This window comes from Pomacea canaliculata, linkage group LG7, assembly GCF_003073045.1.
Source record: "Pomacea canaliculata isolate SZHN2017 linkage group LG7, ASM307304v1, whole genome shotgun sequence".
NCBI lineage: Eukaryota > Metazoa > Mollusca > Gastropoda > Architaenioglossa > Ampullariidae > Pomacea > Pomacea canaliculata.
The window spans coordinates 26,868,010-26,888,344 of record NC_037596.1 but is presented as its reverse complement, the minus strand read 5'-3'; the positions used below and the strand labels follow the sequence as shown (position 1 = coordinate 26,888,344).

The window sequence follows — 20,335 nt, the reverse complement described above, 5'->3', positions numbered from 1 at the left end:
GTCCCGAACCTGCATTCCATCACACATCCTTCTTAACTGAGTTTAAAACAATATTTTAAAAAAGCCGGGGAGAGGGGACCACTTCATCACCGACGAACAGCAGTCGGCTCAGATGGAATGAGGTCATGAGTCACCGTGATCGGACAATGAACTATATACTCATCAGTGTGACCTATCACGGTCAAGCTACACACAGAACAACTAACGCAGTGACAAGTCATCAACGTTGATGACAGGAGTTCCAACAGTTCGCCAGCAATACATTTGTCGACGACATTAGCATAAGATCGTAGTCAGTCAATCAAGACTGCTTATTAAATCTCCTATCGTGGACTACTGATGGTCTAGTTAGCAAACAAGACTGGTTCAGGTAGGTTCAAAGTCTTGACTCTGTTGCTTTGACAGAAACTTATACTGATTTAGACAATGATTTATCAGGTGCATTTGCTGCTTTCTTGAAGTTTTCAAGCTCTGGTGCTAGCCTGCTAAACTATCTTTGGCCGTTGATCAGATGCGTCTTGGTCCTCGTGGGTTCTTGTTTTGAGAAATTCTTTGACAGAATCGCTGACAATACTGCTGCTCATCAGATTTCACGGGACTTATTTGTTGGACAATACTGTTCAGTACCACTTATATACCTCCACATACCGATGCTTTTATATATTAAACAATATCCTGGGTGTTACCTGAGACTTCAATTCACGAACTTTTAATTTAAAAATAGACAACTCCTCTAAATATTTTTTATCATGTAACATTGACAGTGTGGTTCACAAGGAAGAATGTTTTCTTGATTCTATATGTTCAAATAAATTTTAAATGTTTTTGGTAAAGTATTCTACAGATGTGTAAGATTTTAAGATTTTTGAATGAAGAAGGTGATCGGATAGTTTTTTGTCAAGGTAACAGTGTGATAAACTTTTTTCTCAATTCAAGCGTGGCACTTGAAAGATCATAAACGCGATCACGTGCGATTATTATTATTATTGAGGACTGAATCTCCTCACATTCTTCTTAACGTCTCTTGGAGAACGGGACAAGTGACTATATATTTAAAGCTAATTCGTGGAATTTTGAAGTTTTACGAGAAACTGAAAATGATATGTCACAGCTCGCCTATATTGGCTATGTTGAGAAATATGAAGGAAGAAATTCTATATCTTGCAAAGTTTTTTTCCCCTTTTAATCCTGCTCTGGTATCATAGTTATGTTGATAGCACGTCTTAAACTGATAAACTTGCCTTGATATAGCCTTAGTTGCTGGCTCTGCGTAAAACACTAATTCCCCCTCCCCCATGGTTACTTAGGTTGTCCAGGTAACACACTGTATAGCTGGAATGCGATAAATTGTCTTCTTATATAAAATAACTAGAGAAATAAATTAATAAATAAACTGAAACGTTAACTGTTAAAAAAAAAAAACTACTTACACCCAAGGAAGCAAGACATTTAATTCTAGTTAGGGTAAGATGAACATTTTTAACAGGGGGAAAATGATAGATTTATAGAACAAGAGTAAATGAGCTGTATTTTTTTGGTGGGATGCAGTTGGTGTTGTGCTCTAGCAAACACGTAACATTAGGTCAGAGTTTACTTAGTCTTGGAAATGCCTTAATTGTAGTCTTTGACATCGCCTTTTCCAAATCTTGGTCCAATATTGGTTATTGCTGAGCTAAGGTCTCAACACATGGAAAAGGTCAACAATAGGTCAAATGTCTCGACAGCGCCAGGGTCGCCGATGTAACGTGCACTTTCGTTGTCAGACTCCCTGTGGCCAACCATGGCGGTTCCCAGCGAGATCAAAGACCGTTCAGGTGTGGCATTCTACTACGGCGACGGTGGTGACATCTGGTTCCCGCCACTCCCTCTGCCTTATTCCTACAAAGAGCAGGTTGCCGTCATCAGGGATACCGTCATCAGAGACGATGATATCATCATGACTGGCTATGCCAAGAGTGGTACGTAAACTTCAATGATCTCTGGCCGTATTCATGAGGCGAAGGTAAGTCGTCCCGGTTACATCAAGGGCAAGCGTTTTGTCTCTGAGACCCACCCCCACCCACCCAACCATCCCAGATGTTGCTTCCCCTTGGAACCGTAGTTATGAATCAGTCGCAAAGATAGACTGGGGTAAAGTAACATAAGCCAATAGTTTTTAGGACTGAATAATGCACCGTAATTACGAAGAAGTTTTTCTTTGATTGCCCCATTTTGCCCACAGGTAACGATTCACTCGAGTTTCATGAATGCGGCACCAGAAAGTTACCCGTCCTTATAACTGTTAATTAATTTCATTCACAAGGTACCACCGTGGTCTTAAGGGGTCATGGTCAGTGTCGTGATGATTGTTTTGCATAATATATAATCGTTTGCGCTTCGAATTAATTACGTAGAGTGTCATGTAGGGGAAGGTGTGTTTTTAAAGCTCGCAACCATAGTGTGTGGGTTGCTGCCTTTGTTTCTCATACTCTCGCTCTCCTGTTACAGACTTCAGGAGATAAATTCGTGTGCTACATGGCAGAGCGGAACATCGTCCTCCAGATCGCTTATAGAGCGTCGTTCCTTCAAGCTCATAGTCCTTTACAAAAATAATACATACTAAGATCATAATGGTACATAGAGTATAGCATCTTAAAAACTAACCTATGGGTAGCTATAACTGGCTAAGTATTTGTGGACTGAGCTAACATGGTGCGGGGATTTAGCTAACAATACTACTGCAATATCGTAGACACAAAGTGCATCAGTTGTAGATGACGCTGTTATTTGTCCAACCCACAACGACCAACATGTTGCAGGCTCCCATTGGCACTACGAGATGCTGGCCATGCTGGCCCAAGGTCGTGCCGACTACGTGCGGACAGACAAACCCACCGAAATGCTGGACCGTCTGACGTCAGAGCAGGCTGCGGCCTTGACCTCCCCGCGCGTGCTCAACACGCACGTGCCTTTTCGATTGCTGCCGCGGCAAGTCATCCAGGTAAGATATAAGGTCGTCAGAAGAGCCTGGCGGATGATGAAGTAAACATGCAATAAACAAGTTTTATCGTTTCTTTTTCAAAAACAGCGACGTAGGTCATTACGTGAGGTCAAGATGCAGCGAAGGCTGTGTCACGGAGAGCTAGTACATGGAAGAGATGAGGCGTGAAGAGGAGGGGTAGAAAAAGAGAAAATAAAAATGTGCGTGTGTGTGTGTGAGCCCGCAACCCACGATCCACTCTGTCCTAGCTGTAAAAATATTCTGACCGACACCACAATCCTTACCCACTTCCCCCGCCTGACGACCTCGATCAGCAATTAGCGGTGAGGTTTGTCATTTGCTTTGTCATTGTTAGGCGTAGGGGGTCATTCGTGTCAACCGTGACTCGATTGTGTGAATTCACCTCTAGTTCAGCGCTGCAAGTACCCTTTACCTTTCTTTTTTTCTTTTGTTTTGTTTCTTCCGGCAATGACAGAGCATCGATCGCGATCGTGATTTGCACGTTTATTTCACGAAAAAATGTCAACGAACGGCTAGCAAAACTATAGCTCGTCTGCCAGGAAAAAAATTCGGAATTATAGGCTTAGCCCAGTTTACTGCAGCAAAAGCTTATTTGATGTCTGCAAAACAAATGGTATCCATGCCGCATCTATTAACAATTCTTCACCATGACTACATCATTTTTTAATTTATTTTTTATTTTTTTGTAAATAACTGTAGATCGAATAATGTATGTTGGGACGCGAACTTGTATCTGAACAGAATGTATCAAACCATCCCCTTATAATATGGACCTATCGCCATAAAATTGTTGGTTCGTTCGACGTTCGCTGTTTCAGAGCAGTGATCCAGAGATTGTTGTCCGTTACCTTCATTCCCGTTTTGGAATATTTACCTCCCCTTAATCGCTCACTTGTGTTTATCAGTTTCCATTTGGCCTGTGTAAGTGGGCGAAAAACACATAAAATGTTCAGATGAAAAACAGATCGAAACATGTGAAAATGATCTGCTTTCTTAATTTTTTGTTCCTATAAACATTATATTAGAACATACCTGATTTTTAGTACGTTGAAGACAGATGTGAAAATTTTATTATACATTGTACGCTCACTCTCAACTGTCAGGATGGCCGAGCGGTCCAAGGCGCTGCGTTCAGGTCGCAGTCTGGTTCTCCAGGCGTGGGTTCGAATCCCACTTCTGACATTGTGTTTTTGCTTTTTTCACACTCACCTTTTACATAAAAAAAAAAATACTAATCTCACCCCCAACAGAATAGTTGGGACACTCTCAAGGTCAATGATTTACAATTCTGACCGGGAAGTTTTCATAACCAATTGATAATTATGTCAGGTGTAAGCAAAAGCATTGCTTCCAATTTTAATTTTTATATATAACCTCTACCATGAGGGTTAAGAGTTGGAAGTTTACTTTCTTACCTCATGCATGCCTTCTTTAACTGTACCACCAGCTTCCTATATTAGACTGATACAACCCGTTACAAAGAAAACAACTGTAAATGTCACCGTAAAAAAAAAAAAAGCAGGAGTGAGAGAGGTCATATAATTCTCTCCGTGTGTATATGTACACGAGAATATTATGCTCTTACCTGTGACACTGTGAATATTTTGCTCTTGTAATATTGCTGCTGACAATTCTTCGCAAATTGTGGCCACAACCACGACTAACGATTTTTTTCTACCTGCAGAAGAAAACGAAAATTGTATACCTGCTACGTAACCCCAAGGATGTGGCCGTGTCCTTATACAACCACGTGCGGGACTGGACTGTTCTTGGCTACCAGGGGTCATGGCCCGACTTCCTGCAACTTTTCCTGTATACAGGAGGTATACAACAGTATATTATAATATCTACTCAGCCAATAATAATCTATCATCACAATCGAAATCTGATTGATCACTGAGTCAGACAAGCTAGTTTGTTGGGGTGATGGCCGGGTGTGTGGTGTGTGAGTGGGAGATATGTGTTGGGTTGGGGATGGGGTGCAGTGTTTGTGTGTGTGTGTTTTGGGGGTAGGAAGGGTGAGTGGACTATTTAGGTTGCTTCGATCAGATCCAAGGCTGTTTGATGCAGTGTGGACCAACCGCTGGTTCGACATGGCGCGCGACTGGAAGAAAGAGATCGCCAACCACCCCGAACACCCAATCTTCGTTGCTGTGTATGAAGAGGCAATAAGGGTGGGTCACTGGAGAGGTTTAAAATTTCTCTGACTCGTAAATTGCATGTAAGACGGAGATGCATGTCACCAAATACAGTGGTACCTCGACATACGAGTTTAATTCGTTCCGTAATCTTGCTCGTATGTCAAATTGCTCGTATCTCAAAGCAATTTTCCCCATTGAAATTCATTGAAATGCCATTAATCCGTTCCAGCTCCCAAAACACCACCTCAGTTGTTTTTGTTAAGTGTTTTTGAATAAGAAAAAGTGTATTTACAAGAAGAAACATTTATTAATGAATAACAAATACATATTCCATAAAAAATATTAAATTCTTCGTTTGTGGAAGTGTGTGGGATCTGCTTCAGCAAATCACCGTAAATCGCTCGTGCCTTCTCACACATGATGCTTTGTGTTAAGGTTCCTCCTTGAAGCTGCTTCTCTGTCACCCACACAGTCAATAGTTTCTCCATCTTTTCATGGAGAGAAGTCCGGAGCTTAGAAATTATTGTAACGCCCCTAGCTGGCGTTGTACCCTTTATCAACTCCTGTTTAAGCTCAGAACATATCATTGATGTGCTACACCCGTACATCCTCGCCAAGTCAATTACTCGCACACCTTGCTCATGTTTTTCTACGATTTCGCGCTTTAATTCATTAGACATCATCTTCTTCTTCGGACCCATGGTTACAAAAATAAATGTGATAGTTTTGTAAATGTACAAAAAGCAAAAAAACGCGAACCCAACTTATCAAAAATGCTTCGAAAACGAGGGAAACAAGCACACAACACAGACTGAGGTCTAGTCTGAGGTGGGAGAAACTGTTAGACAGTGTTAGACGGTGTAGTGTGCGATTCCTCGTATCTCAAATCTTGCTCTTATCTCGAAGCAAAATATCGCTCGCTCGGCGGCTCGTATCTCAAAACACTCGTATGTCAGGGCACTCGTATGTCGAGGTACCACTGTATATAACTTTGTATTTCATATAATAGAGAAGCCTTTGTGAAAAAATATTTTGGGAACTAAAAACTATTGTCAGAAGTGGGATTCGAACCCACGCCTGGAGAACCAGACTGCGACCTGAACGCAGCGCCTTGGACCGCTCGGCCATCCTGACAGTTGAGGTGCATTATGCTAAATATTAGTTTTTATTAAATTGATTCACACCCCACCCCACCCCCGTCCGAGAATCATGTTAATGAACTTAATTTGTCTCTGCTGTTTAGGATCCCATTAATCACGTGGTACGATTAAACGATTTCCTTGGTCTGGAAAGATCTCGCGAGCTATGCGAGAAAATTGCAGACGCCTGTAGCTTCGAAAAGCTGAAATCTGCCAGCCACAATCCAGAAATCAAAGAAGACCATTTCAGGAATTTGTGGAAAGAAGGTTCTTCCGGATTTTTCCGCAAAGGTTTGGTATCAATGAAGATAGGTTTTTACTTGATTGTGTCACGCTTTTTTAACCTGTGTAGTGCAGTTCATAATTTTAGGGTATATAGATATATGTTTGCTTTATTATAAAGTTTATATATATTATATCTCCTGATCGCTTGAAAAAAGTTTTTGTAAGTCCGTTAATCTGCAAGCAATGGCCAGTCGAATCGATAATCTTTTCTCGAGCAACAACAACACAGAAGTCTTCTTTAAAATCTCTCCCTTCATCTCTCTCATCTTACTATATACGTTACAGATGAAGCTTGATCATGATCAACCGCGCGCCACAAACAGTATTTCACACATTTGATTAAGCCACATATGTGGCCACAACTTGTAAAATATTTGAATGTTCCTGGTTTTATTTTAAAGGAAGGTTGGTGACTGGAAGAACTATGGTTCACAGTGAGTCAGAACGAGGAGTTTGACGAGGTCTTCTACGAGACGATGAAAGGCACCAAACACGACATTATCTTCGAACTATGATCGACATATACTCACCTTCGACTCAATACTACAATTACCAATAATTATCTCATGATATGACTGAATATTTAATCATAATAAAGCGTTACACGTTGCTGCTACCTCATCTATATGTGCTGGCATCCTCTGTAGGAGAGAAGAAAATTTAACAGGTAGAAATTGGTAGATTAGATTATATATATATAAGTGGTCGCATAAAGGAATAGTTAAGGAAAAGTAAAACTGTTAATAATCTTATGAAGAGCATGACAAATTTGAATATAATATAATATATTTTTGTGTCTGTTTATGTGCAACAAGTTGAAAGTTATGAAGAACGTTAAATTGTGTTTAAGAAAAGGAACTCTTTCGATCGTTTACTTCGAAATCATGTGTAGAGAGTGTGCTGCACCCGATTGCTACGAAAAAGGGAGAAAAGAATCGAAATGTTTTTTCCGCCAGTTTCCAAAAGACAGAGCCTTACAAAAAGAGGAGTTATATGGCCACAATGAGGACAGCGATAGACGGAAATATCACAATATAGCGAAAAGTACATCTTTACAAAACACATTTTTGTGTCTTCAAGAGGTGATCTTTGATGAGTTTGCAAAGCAAATGCCCTTCGTGAGTTTCCATGAAGTGTTCAATATAATTATTGGAATGATGCATGCACCAAGTATTGCTCGGTATATCTAGTCATAAGAACGAATTAAAACATTGTAACCAATACGTCAAGGTGGCTAAGTAGGGTTGGGCTACGTTGTACAGGAAAACACAAGATGGATTTCTCACGTTGAAGTTTCTTTATTCATCAAAATCTCAACAGCATGCCAAGCCACTGTCTACACGCTACTTAAATATTCTCGAATCTCTATCCCCCATCCCCTCCCCCCCTCGCCCTGTCAGTTATTGTTCCCACCCAAGTTCTCATGTAACAATAGACAGTGGCGGGCGGTAGTTCAGGCCTCAGGGTCGAACTCAGCCAGCGAAATAGACAGTTCTTGCAAGGTTGGCTACCTACAGACGCAGCCAGCGTGGGAAATAGGACAGCGTCGCTCGACGCTGTCCTTACAACAAACAATTATATACTCAGTACACTTCTAGAGTGCTACAACATTTACTTATTGATAATAATAATAATAAGCAGCAATGAGTGTTTGTGTTCTTTCGGTGGTGTTCCCGGTTTAAGATTTTTAAATCAAACTTTTGATAGATACTGTTAGTGCAATATTAAAAACTTCGTAAGAGTGGTTGTGACGACAAATCCTTAACACGTCTTGCTTTATACAGCCTGTCTGAATCGAGCTGCGTTCGGTGTCTATGTATAGCTAACGGTGGGCAGGCATGCGAGACGTTGCATTCATCGGTGTGTGTGTGTGTTATTACATAAACATGTAATGATGCGACCTTCACATACACGTTACACTTTTTGAATTTTTTCTGGATCCGTCTGTACTTTATTCTCCCTTCGATCCCATGCACACACACAGAGACAGGGAGATGTCAGCATATGAATTGATCGCTGAGCCAGAAAAATACTGTTTTTCGCGTGGATCAGAATAAAAAATTTAACCTCATATTTTTTTCTTTACAAATCCAGGTATTTAATTTTTTTTTTTCGTCTACGTCTATTGATCGATCTGTTTCTGCACATGGCGACACGTATATACAGCGGGTATATACATATACAAGTACGGATGTCTCAAAAAGAAACATTCCGATTAAAAATGAAATATCTAATTTGGCGAAGACCTTACTGCTGCCTCATTTTCACAGAACAGCATTAGTGTTCTAAAGTTTCGATTTCCTTGTACTCGTGCGAGAGGCGACCACGCCCCCCAAACTTTCGGGAAGGGAAACAATCTCCCACACAGGCCTCGCAACCTCTCCTTGACCTATTTGAGGCCACTGTTGTGCAGCCAACGCCATCTTGCTGCACGATTATTACCCATTCAATTCTCTGACTATTACTTCATCACTGATGCAAGATCCATCACAAAGGTTTTGTCGCTAGCATTATGGCAGGTTAGTACAAAATTGCGATGTCTGAATTTTTGAATCCACTGCCACCGATTGATTTTCCTAAAGCGAGGAAAGATCGCGTGGGGAGACAAGGTGTTAATATTACTTGGGAGGGGGTTATGTCGGCCGCAGGAGGGTGAAGTTACCGATAACGTGTTAGATCAGTAGTGTGATCCACAGTGTTTGCATATAACATAGATATACAATCTGGGTCAGGGTAGTGTGTCATGGAGGGTTTTATGTGGGGTTTAATGTTTATTTTTTATCTTGTGAGGTCAAATTAAAAAAAAAAATATTCTTAAAGTGCAATGCATTCATAGTGTTGGGTGTGTACGCATACCAAGTAACGTGTACCCCTGTTTATAACACGGATAAGTAATCTAGTGAGTTAATGGAAAATAATGAATAGAGCATGGTTACTTGTGATAAACGATGATGATTAAAAAAAAATACTTTGTCCTTTTTACAATGATTTTTTGTGTAAAAAAATTTTTCCAAGCGAGCAGCAACATTTTTGCCTAATAATCATCGCCGTTTTATATTAACTTTTAATATGTCGACATAAAAATATAAAGGGATATTTTCTTGCAGTATGGATTTGCTGCTTTATGTGCATGACAGCATACAACACTGGCTGAATTAGTAGTAGAAGTGACTGGATACAGAGGAAAGCTCAGCTCAGGTAGCAGTGCTACACCCCACCACCCTCTCACCATTTTTTGGTCAGATTTATGCTATAGGTCTTTTAAATAAAAAATAGATGATGAAAAAATTACACCCACACTCATATAAGAGCTGGTCCATAACACCATTCATACTACTATACCTACTGCCTTAAAACCTCTAATTCTTGCATATTTTTCTATTTTTGTACCTTATCCCATCTACGCTGACCACTATTGAGAAAGCAGCGAACAAGTTCCTGAACTTGTAAAACAAGTCATCACATCAGGGATGTGTAGTACAAGTTCGTGATCACATCCTGAAGGAATGAAATGAGGATATTTTGTCAATTATTCAGTGCATGTGCAGTACACATGCATCAAAACAAAACAGAGTATAGGCTGTTAGCCAGAGCTTTTGTGTAATTAAGTGTGCTTAGTAACTAAGGAAATAATGAGAACAAAATTTCATTGCTTTGCAAAAAAAACCCCAAAAAACGAAAGGCATATGTACAAATACGTCGTATAACCAAAACTTAAATGTTATCAGCTGTGTAAACACTAAGTATTTTTATGTTTGTTTTTTTTTTCAATTGAATAGCTGTGCAGTTTCAGCAACAAGGCACTTCTGTCAGTATGCTTTGTATATTACAACAAATTGAATACCATTTTAAAATCTTCATCCAAGTTAAAAAATTACTCATCTTTTATTTTTCAAAAACAAAATATGAGCTCTGAAAGTGTGCTTACAGTATAAAATGTTGCACACAGACAATCTTAGCATTATTATACTAGGTCTCACAGTTCAGGAGCTTTTCTTTAGTGATTCCCATTTCTTTTGGAGTTCTCATATGGCATTGATTGAAATAAAAATACTCCTTGGGTTCATGAAGATAAGCATAGCAAAAGATATTTTGTATCAGCCAAATTTTATGCATTGCAGCATTTCTTTGTGCGGGAGGCAGGCGTGTCCATTTGAGTGATAAATCCTGTGAACTGAAGTTGATAAAAGAAAAAACATTGTCATTTTATAAATCTCTGTAACTTTTTGTTTGTGAAAATCTGAGACAGGCAAGGCTGCAAAGTTGGCTTGCATGCAGCTTCAAAACACAGTATTGATTCTTTGTAAAAATGCAAATCTGTCTGGAGTGTATCAGTATGGAAGAATGGGAGAGGAAAAAGGCTGGAATGCTGGAATCTCTACACAAGAAGGCTTTTATTTAGGAGAGGGCAGTAGGATAATGGTCATATTTATTGGGTTAACTTGGCTTTAAAACTAAGAAAATAAAGCATTTGATCAAAGACAACAAGTGATGCTTAATAGCTTTTTAATTTCATTTCTGATGGTCTATTTTGACAATCAGGTAAGAGTATGTAAATAATAGGTTTAACACAAAAACCTAGTTTGACAGCTAGTATGCTTGCATATAAATGGAATTGAGCAGTTAAGATAAATTATTTTTTGTTTATACGAGAACAAAATTTAAAGATCTCATTACCAAGCTAAATCTATGCACAGTGATGGACTTAAGTACATGCAGAAAGAAGTGGTTTTAGGACTTCCTGAATAGAAGAGCAGTTTCTTGTTTTGTTATCTAAATGACCAGACATCCTGCTTCAGATTAGATGTGGCAGAACTGCTAGCGATTGTCAGTTATACTTTTCATGAGACATGATTATACACATCTTATTAACATACATAATTGTCACATTATTTCCATGTCATACAGATTAAAATACATCTCATTTAAGGTGAAGGCAAATTGTCTTTAAATTTTTTTTAAATGTACTCCATGACTGTCCAGCTGTATGCAGTGCATTCGTGTAAGATACTTGTTGACTGTCAAGAGACCAAGCCAGTCAAAAATCTGTCCTAAAAATCTAGTTCGTGTATTTTAATTGATTTATGTATTTAATGTATATGGAGTTTTGTGTAGATTTTTGCACTTAAATGATGGATGGCTGTTGTCTGACTTTGGCAGCACAGTCAAAACAACTCTGTTGTTGTCATGCAGCACTTGTATACAGTTTGGATGATGGATGTGTTTGTTTTTAACAGCTCTTTAACTTGTCATAAGAAGGGCATCATTAAGCTAAAGGTTTTGTTTTAGAAACGACTAGCACACAGTTGCAGTTTATATTTTGAAAAAAAGTGACTAGTTTGACTTAAAAGATTTATAAAAATGATTATAAAAGCAGGGGGGACTGACAGGCTATAAATACTTTGAGAGCTATTGCATCAGGTGGATAGGAAGATTGAGATGGAGGCGACAGTAGAAGTGAGGAGTCCTGCAGCATAGGGTGGGTGTGCAGTGATTTGCTGTAGGCATTTTTCAGTTCAGGTAAATAGTTTATTTTGACCTTTTGGTGATACATGTTGCTGAAGTCAATAATTTTTAATAATATGTTGCTGTTTAATCGGAGAAGCTATATATAGTGTTTATATTGAGCTCACTCCTAGAAGAATGTGGTGCAACACTTTTTTCTTATTACTGTTATTGTTGTTAGATAATGCTCAGATGAAAGTAGAAACAAAGATAGGTGGAGTATGACCTGTAAGAACGGATGGCTGTAAAAAGAAGAAAATAAATGTGTCCCTGCACATGTAATCCATTACACTATACAGATCCTAGGAAAATTCCAAGCTATGTCATAAACACCAAGTCTAAAGAAAATGCTGTTTTGGTTTTGTGTTTTCCCTTTTTAAGCTTCTCGGTGAGCTTACTTCAGCTTCCATAATATCAATGGATAAAATTCAAGATGCTTAATATTTAAATACTTTATTATCTGATGTTATTTATAAAAATTAAAATGATGAAACATTTGATACTGAAAACTATGTTTTTTTCTGCAATAATTCCTACAAAATTATTATAGCAAGTTGTATGCAATTTCAGGTGCCATGCAAGTCAAATTAGCCACAAAAGAAAGCATGTTGGGAAATGCTCTAGCCTTTGATTCTTCTGACGCATTTTCCTCAGAATTTGTCCATATCCTGCATGATCATGAACTGGAGCTGCGCACAAGGCTTTTCAAGCAGTGGCAAGAAAGTAAGAACTGTGATTTGATCTTGGCAGCCAAAGGAGGAAAGCTATATGCACATTCTTGTGTGGTGGCTGCCTTTAGTCCAAAAATTAGAACTCTGCTGGAAAATGGATCACAGATCTCCCCAGCTTTCACTGGAACTTACATGCATATCATATTTGAGTACAGTGTCATTCGATGCCTTCTTAGCATGATGTATACTGGAGTTCTAAGTTTTAACACTTCGCTGTTGTCATCTGTGCTATCTGCTGCAAGATGGCTGCAGATGGAAGAAATTGTTCGGGTCTGTCAGGACTTTAAAAGAGACACATCGACAAGTGTGAAAGAAGATGAAGAAGAAGTTCTTACAGACGAAAATGTTTTACTCCTTATTGATGCAGCAAGTGACCATCAAAAAAGTAATCATAATATTCATGCACCAAAAGATGACGATGAATTGGAAACATCAACACAACCCCTTTTAGAGAAGGAACCAAAGGATTCAATTCTGGTGGAACCCAGGCATAGGAAAAATAACCCTACAAAAATTGAAAAGAAAACAAAGAGCCAAAATCGACCTAGAGGAAGGCCAAAACGAAAAGCTTAAAGCAAGAATCATGCGAGACAAATGTGCAGACAGACATTAACAGCAGTTCAATGGAAGACCAAGGAGAAAGTGATGATGCTTTGAACACCAATGAAACTGAGGGGGAGGATGCAGATACTACTGGGGAAGTAAAGTCAGATGGTAAGCATAACTCTAAGAGAATTGCTAACAGTACATCAACACCAAGGTCACCCAGGAAGCGTCGCACCACAAAAAAACTTGAAGAATACCTCAGCCTGGAAAACAAAAAGAACAAGAAAGACGAAACTGCAGATCATCTCACTCATCGCCATCCAAGACAGATACAGAAAAGTCTGCATTAGAAAAAGAAACTTTAATTTTGGCAGGGACCTTGTTGTCTCATAATGACCTTATTGAAGCAGAAAACATCAGCAAAACTGATAGTGCCGAACTGAATTTCTACCTGGGAAAGCTGGGACATATTAACTGTAAGAAATGCTTGGCCAAGTTCACGAAGGCAGAAGACTATAATGAACACCTAAACAACCACCCAACCTACTCCTGTGATGTTTGTGGAATGACCTACTTTCGGAAGTCCAACCTTACTCGGCATTTACGAACAAGTCATTTTAATCAACACCACCTGAACTGTAAAAAATGTGACTTTGTGGCGAAGACAGAGAGCGAACTGCGAAGCCACTCTAAGGAAGTACACAACGAGAGCAAGCCATTCCAGTGTGAACACCCAGGGTGCAAGTACACTACCTGGAAATTTGACTTCCTGCATCGCCACTCAGAGATCCACAGGTAGTTTCAGAGCTGTTTTGCATGTTTGCTGTACCCTTTAAAATTAATGTTAGACTGTTGGGAGTATGGAATTTGTATTTAATGTTGCCTTTGTTGGACAAATTTCTCTAATGTTCCTTCCTAATTCGCTTGTGTGGACGTTGGGCACTTTTTTCACAAATGAGTATAAATAAAGCTAAAACATTTAAAGGTTAATTTTTATAAAATGAAAAAAATAAGGCTTTTCAGCAGTGAGCTCTTATAGTATTGGGTTTTTATATGACCAGTCATCACTCATTTATCTGAGCTTAGTTGCACTTATTCATAGATCATACACATGACTCATAAACAATACTTTAGTATGCTAGTTTTACTGCAAAACAGTTTTAAATGTGTGCTATTACTCATTTTTACCATATTCATCTTTACCATATAATTGTCTATGTCCTTTCAAGATTGCACTGTATGTATGACATGCTTCAAAGGCTTGGGGTGTTGTCACTGAAATAATGCTTTGTTACAGTGAAGTCAAGCGCTATATCTGTGACAAGTGTGGTCAGGGGTTTTCTCAGCATGCAGGACTCATGTCACATCACCGAGCCTGTTACCATCTGCAGCAGTACCTGTGTGACCTGTGTGGTCAGGCGTTCAACCATGTGCAGTCTATGCGAGCTCATCGCCGGACCATCCATTATGGAGAGAAGCCCTTCACCTGTAGAGTGTGTGGCAACCCCTTCAGCGACCAGCGCAATTTGAAGCGACACATGCGCATCCATGAAAATGCTTTCCCTTATCAGTGTCACATCTGCAAGCAGAAGTATCGACATTCAAATTCACTGAAAGCTCATTTAAAGAAGCATGGTGATAACAACTTTGATGTCCAGATAGCCAGTGCTTTTAGCCTTGCAAATGCACAGTTACACCAAGCAAAGAGTTTGTCCAGTCCAGATAACGGAGAAGACCGTTCCCCTGGCACTTCTGACAATCTTAATGGTCTGTCTAAAGACACTTTTTCTGAATTACCTCCCAGAGAGAGCAGCCATGTACAATGTTTATCCACATGCTAGCAGCAGTGGGGAATCCAACATTGTATTTCCTGGTCAGATACAACCAGACCTGGATGAAGGCAGCAAAGTAAGGGGCATCAGTAAAAATCAAGCACTAAATGCAAGACATGTAACACCTAAACGTGCCACTGCTGGCCAGGATGACAGCAGTGTCTTGGTTAGCCGGTCATTGCTGATTGAGAATAGGCGAGAGAGGTCTGAGCATTCCTCAACACCCAGGGTGTATATCCGCCACCATGGCCTCAGCAGTCAAAAAAAAGGCAACAGCAATGGTGTCAGGGACATGGCAGCTCACCAGCTAGTCCATCTCCTATGAACCCTGCATCTGATGCCCTAATGAACAGCAGCTTTGAGATTCACTCAATCCCATCCATTATACTGGGCAGTGGCATTCAATCTTTTATTGATGTCCAGCCAGTCAGCGTCGACCAGCAGCTTCAAGGCATCATAGGAGACGCTCATTCTGCCAGCTCTGTTTCCCTGCCTGTTGTAACGCTTGACTCGCAGTCACAGAGCCTGATGGATGATTCTGCCCTTGGTTCTATTTCACAGAACTTTACAGTCATTGTCACCCCTGAACTAGCTCTGGTGGACTCTACAGTTCACCTTCCAGCTCATACACACAAGTAGTGAGAACTGTGCCTTTGCACAGCGTCAGTGTTCACGTTGCTGGGTTTAACCGCTCACTTTCCACACATGGCAGTACAAGTTTTACACACCAGACTGTTGGCAAAAACAGGCAGATGCCCGATAGTGATGGTGATACTTGTGGTAGTGTCAGCAATGGTGCAATCGATGCTAGTGATAGTAATGGTGATGCAGGCAGTGGTCAAACTCGATATGGTCTTGATACTTTGGCTGAGATTTGTTTTAATTCATCTCAGTAGAAAGAAGTTTGTTTTTAAAATAAAGGGACTTTTTTTTAGAAAAGAGAAATGTGAATTGTTTCCACAGCTGTTTTATTAAATAATTGCTTGCCTGCAAACTCAAAATATGTACTTTGCAAACATTTACTTTTCTCGTTACTTTTATTCATTACAGATTTTTAATATGCCAATTGTTGATATAAGCTAATGTATTTATTGTTGAGACACATAACAACAGATTGATAAATTTGTGTATTTAAACTGTAGAAAAGGCATATCTCTTTGGCATATGAGTGGTCCAGTGGCGCAACAGTTAGCGTGTCACCAATACAGTGAGGATTGGCTGTCCTGGGTTCAGATCTAATCTCAGGCACGCAGCTCTTTCTCTGCATGTGACATCTGTTTGCAGGGCTGGCTGCCTTGCTGTGATTTAGCCTTAGGTGCTGGCTTGGCATAAAACACCAATTCTTGCTTCCCTTTGACATATCTGTTTGCTGTCCCTTCAAATAGTGGGAAAGCACCATTATTTAAGAGCATACATTTTCATATTTTACATGCAATTATGTAATGAGATTACACAAAAATGTGATATTACATTTCTTTTCCAGACTGAACTGGAATGTTTTTCTCATGTCAATATCAATGATGACAGATAAAGTGTTATGGTATTCATGGTGTTCAATATCACTGCAGGAAATTTGTTTATAGACTTCATAGAGTTTTATTCTTTCCAACAATAACCATATTACTTTCCTTCAGTTCCTAATCCTTTGTCATCAAATTAGTGCATAATAAATATTTTTATTTCATTTTACTGTCTCTTAATCCCAATCGCCCCAAATGGAGCATAGGGCTGTAACTACACTCTGCCATCAGACCTGGTTCTGGGCGTCCCTTTCCAGTTGGAACCATGTCATGCCAGCTGCCTCCTGCCTCTCTGTGGACTGATCTCCTCCATGTCTGACTGGGTCTCCCAACCCTGCACCTCTCCTGTGGGTTCCAGCCCAGAGCTTGTTAAATTGTCCGCCGACTTTCGCAAGGTGTGACTGATCCAGCCCCGCTTCTGTTTCTTGGTGTCTTGGCTGGCAGGTTTTTGGTTGGTTCTCTCCCAAAGGTCTGTATTAGAGATCTTTTCTGGCCATCTGATGTTGAGGATGTTGCGCAGACATCTGTTGGCGAATGTCTGAATCTTGTTGGTGATGGTGTTTGTCATGCAATGTCTCAGATCCATCTAGAAGGACTGACTTTACATTTTAGTTCAAGGTGCGGATCTTTGTGTAAAGATAAAGCCTTGGAGTTCCAGAAAAGTCGTAGGGTGTGGAATGCAAGCCTGGCTTTGTTTATTCAGCTTCTTGCATCTTCATCTGTACCTCCATCTTTGCTGACTATGCTGCTAAGGTAGGTGAAATGGTCAGACTTGGTCACACTCTGTAATACCTTCCCCATGTAATTTGAGCGGGTCTTTTGCTTGTTGTTGACACACATTACCTCTGTCTTCTTGATGTTGATGGTCAGGCCAGTCATTGCTGCTTCTGCGAACCGAATGAGCTTTGTCTCTGCATGTTGTTTGTGGGACGAACAGACTGATGTCATCCGCAAAGTTGAGATCCTAAAGTTGCCTGGCGAAGGTCCACTGAATGCCCTTGTTGCTGTTAGAGGTTGTTCTTCTCATGATGCAGTCTATGAGAGTCAGTGAGAGCATACAACCTTGCCTTACTCAGTCCTCACTGTGAGGGGGTCAATCAGCTTTCCATTGTGGATCACCTGGCATGTTGAGTCCTCATACAGCTGCTGGATGATGGCAATGAACTTTGGTGGAAATCCATAGTGCTGGATCAGTTTCCAGATGATTTCCATCTACAGAGTCAAAAGCCTTCTCAAAATCCACAAATGTTATGTAGAATGGCAACTGCCATTCAATAATATTTTGTATGTTCAATGATATTTTGTGGTGTAGCGATATGGTCTGTGCATGATTTACCCTGCCAAAAGCCTGCCTGTTCCTGCCTCAATCTCTTGTCTAGGGCATTCTTCAGTCTCTCCAAGATGATTTTGGTCTGCACCTTACTAGGAATGGACAACAGCGTAATCCTACGCCTATTGCTGCACTGTGTCAGGTATCGGGCCATTTTTGGTGGGCCCACCAGCTATATAACTATTGGGTAAAATTTAACTTTCATTTACATCCAGAGAAACCATTCCAGTTTCTCACATTGCCCACCCCTCTAAATGGACAATGCACTAAATACCATACAGCATTTAACAACATACAGTCGTATGATCTTTATAATCATGTTTGAGATAAATTTCCACATAAAAACATTAATTACTTGCAGGAAGGAACCCTATAATTTGTTGTATAAGCAAAGGAAAACCATCAGTAAATATTGATTCAAACTTCTAACAGTAAGGACAGAACACCTGCATTTGCATTAGACTTCAACACAAAGTTGACAACAATATAGAAATGCAAATTGTTAGGCTTCTGCAGTAATATTTTATTAAGCCCTTACTTTCATCAACCTTATCACATAAAACTTTATAATTTGTACAGTTTACATTGAGACAGCAATGTCTGCTATATTGTTCAGGCTGGTATTTTTAAACTGCCTTTGCTATAATTTGCTAATTCTATTAAATTACAGATCACTAGAATTTGTGCCTTGTTGGCTTATGCTAGTGTTGGCAACTTGTGCATAGGCCAGAGCTACGATAATGTAAGGTTGTGAGCAAAAAAGTGTATGCTAACTCTTTATAGCTCAAATGCATTTATTGGAAAAACCAAATTTAATCTGGCTGAGGAAGAAACCCTGAACTATAAAGAATTAAAGCCGTTGGATGGTGGAGCAGATGTGAGCATTATTGATTATGCATTCATGCTTGAATGATTCTGCTATTCAGTTTCACTGTCATATGACATTGTTAAGAAATTGTGTTCTCATTAGTTCTTTAGCAAAGTGCAACTTTTTGGTCAAAGTGTGTGAGACTCCATAGCACAGTAGATGTATTGTACATGCTTGCTGTGTTGTGAGGAAAGTTGGTAATGCATTCATTTATCACCATCACCATGCCAAGTATCATGCACTCTCATAAAAATGAGAAGTACAGGAAAATAAAGTCTTGTAATTTTAAAATGATTTCTGCTTTTACTTGACTGAAGATCATGCATTGAGTGGTTATTTTCCATAGCCTTTTACTCTGGATATAAAAATAAATTATTTTCTTTACAATAATATATTTACCTTTCAATTTATCCATAATGCATTTTCTTGACTTTCTTCTACCTTGAACAAAAAAAAAAGTGGGTCCTATATAACTATCGGTTTTTTTTTAAACCATGGTTTCATTTTCTTGGTTAACTTAAAGGTCTACAGGGATGCTATTCTTTTTAAGCGAGTGTAGGTAAAGCTTAGAGAATCTTTGTTTAGAAGTGTTCAGGACAACATGCATTTAAAAAAAAACAACTACAAACATCACATTCACAAAAGAGTGTCAAACTTGTGACATCACATTTATAACCTTGACAACTAAAGGTATCCATGTATATTTTGATGTGTAAGGTGATGTTTGCCTGTATTGAGAATGAAAGGGGGTATTAATCCAGATTTGGTGACATCTTGCACTGGATTTTTCCCAGTCCTTAGGCACCCCGCCACACAAAAAAAAATGGTCATCACCATACCTTTCATACTTGGGGGGGGGGGTACCCCATTTTAAATATATATTTCCTCAGCTGATTTATGACATTCTCCATCCTTACTGTTCCCAGATTTCTCTTTAGGTCTTCTATGTTTGTCGTTTATTTCTTGTATGCGTAGTTTCTTCTTTCCGTCCTTCGTTTTCTGTCCATGTTTCCTACTTGTCTCAAGCGCTAAGAGCATACTACTTCGTGAGCGTATTGACGTCAAGCTAGTCAGCGACTGCTCAGATACACAAAGGGAAATAAGCCAATGCCTTTCATTTATGGGGCAACGTGATAGGTCGACCGCCAATAAACGTTTAAAAACGTTTGGAGTGCGATAACAAAAACCTATGAAGGAGGCAGCTGCATGTGTATCCTATCGATATTTTATTACAATAATATAAAAATCCTAAGTGTATCTTTGATAAAAAAAAAAGGACATATAACGGGCTTAAAAGAATAATAACTGAATCCATTCAGCTAACGCCATCTTAACAGCGATATAAATGTAGAGAGAACGCTTGTGTAGGGCAGAGTGTATCGCTGACAGTGATTGTTCCCTCCACCCCAATAGAGAGTACTGTACTTGGTCGTTATA

The 20,335-nt window shown here is 39.5% G+C and overlaps 2 protein-coding genes and 2 non-coding genes across 4 annotated transcripts; 3 read left to right on the top strand and 1 right to left on the bottom strand.

Moving 5' to 3' along the window:
* The first annotated feature begins 62 nt into the window (after positions 1 to 62).
* Positions 63 to 7,241, top strand: LOC112568343 (sulfotransferase family cytosolic 1B member 1-like). The gene is made up of 7 exons (XM_025245600.1): positions 63 to 370; positions 1,764 to 1,958; positions 2,799 to 2,980; positions 4,686 to 4,824; positions 5,072 to 5,175; positions 6,386 to 6,572; positions 6,968 to 7,241. Exons 2-7 carry the CDS (start codon positions 1,781 to 1,783, stop codon positions 7,021 to 7,023), a joined length of 846 nt encoding a protein of 281 aa, XP_025101385.1. The 5' UTR covers positions 63 to 370; positions 1,764 to 1,780; the 3' UTR covers positions 7,024 to 7,241.
* Trnal-cag lies at positions 4,100 to 4,183 on the top strand. The gene has a single exon. It is a non-coding gene; the product is annotated as a tRNA-Leu (tRNA).
* Trnal-cag lies at positions 6,193 to 6,276 on the bottom strand. Its single transcript has one exon. It is a non-coding gene; the product is annotated as a tRNA-Leu (tRNA).
* A 1,648-nt stretch (positions 7,242 to 8,889) lies between the features above and the next one.
* Positions 8,890 to 18,184, top strand: LOC112567574 (zinc finger and SCAN domain-containing protein 21-like). Its single transcript, XM_025244269.1, has 4 exons — positions 8,890 to 9,085; positions 12,642 to 13,372; positions 13,599 to 14,143; positions 14,646 to 18,184. The coding sequence occupies exons 1-4, from the start codon at positions 9,079 to 9,081 to the stop codon at positions 15,187 to 15,189; spliced, it is 1,827 nt and encodes a 608-aa protein (XP_025100054.1). The 5' UTR covers positions 8,890 to 9,078; the 3' UTR covers positions 15,190 to 18,184.
* The last annotated feature ends 2,151 nt before the right edge of the window (positions 18,185 to 20,335 follow it).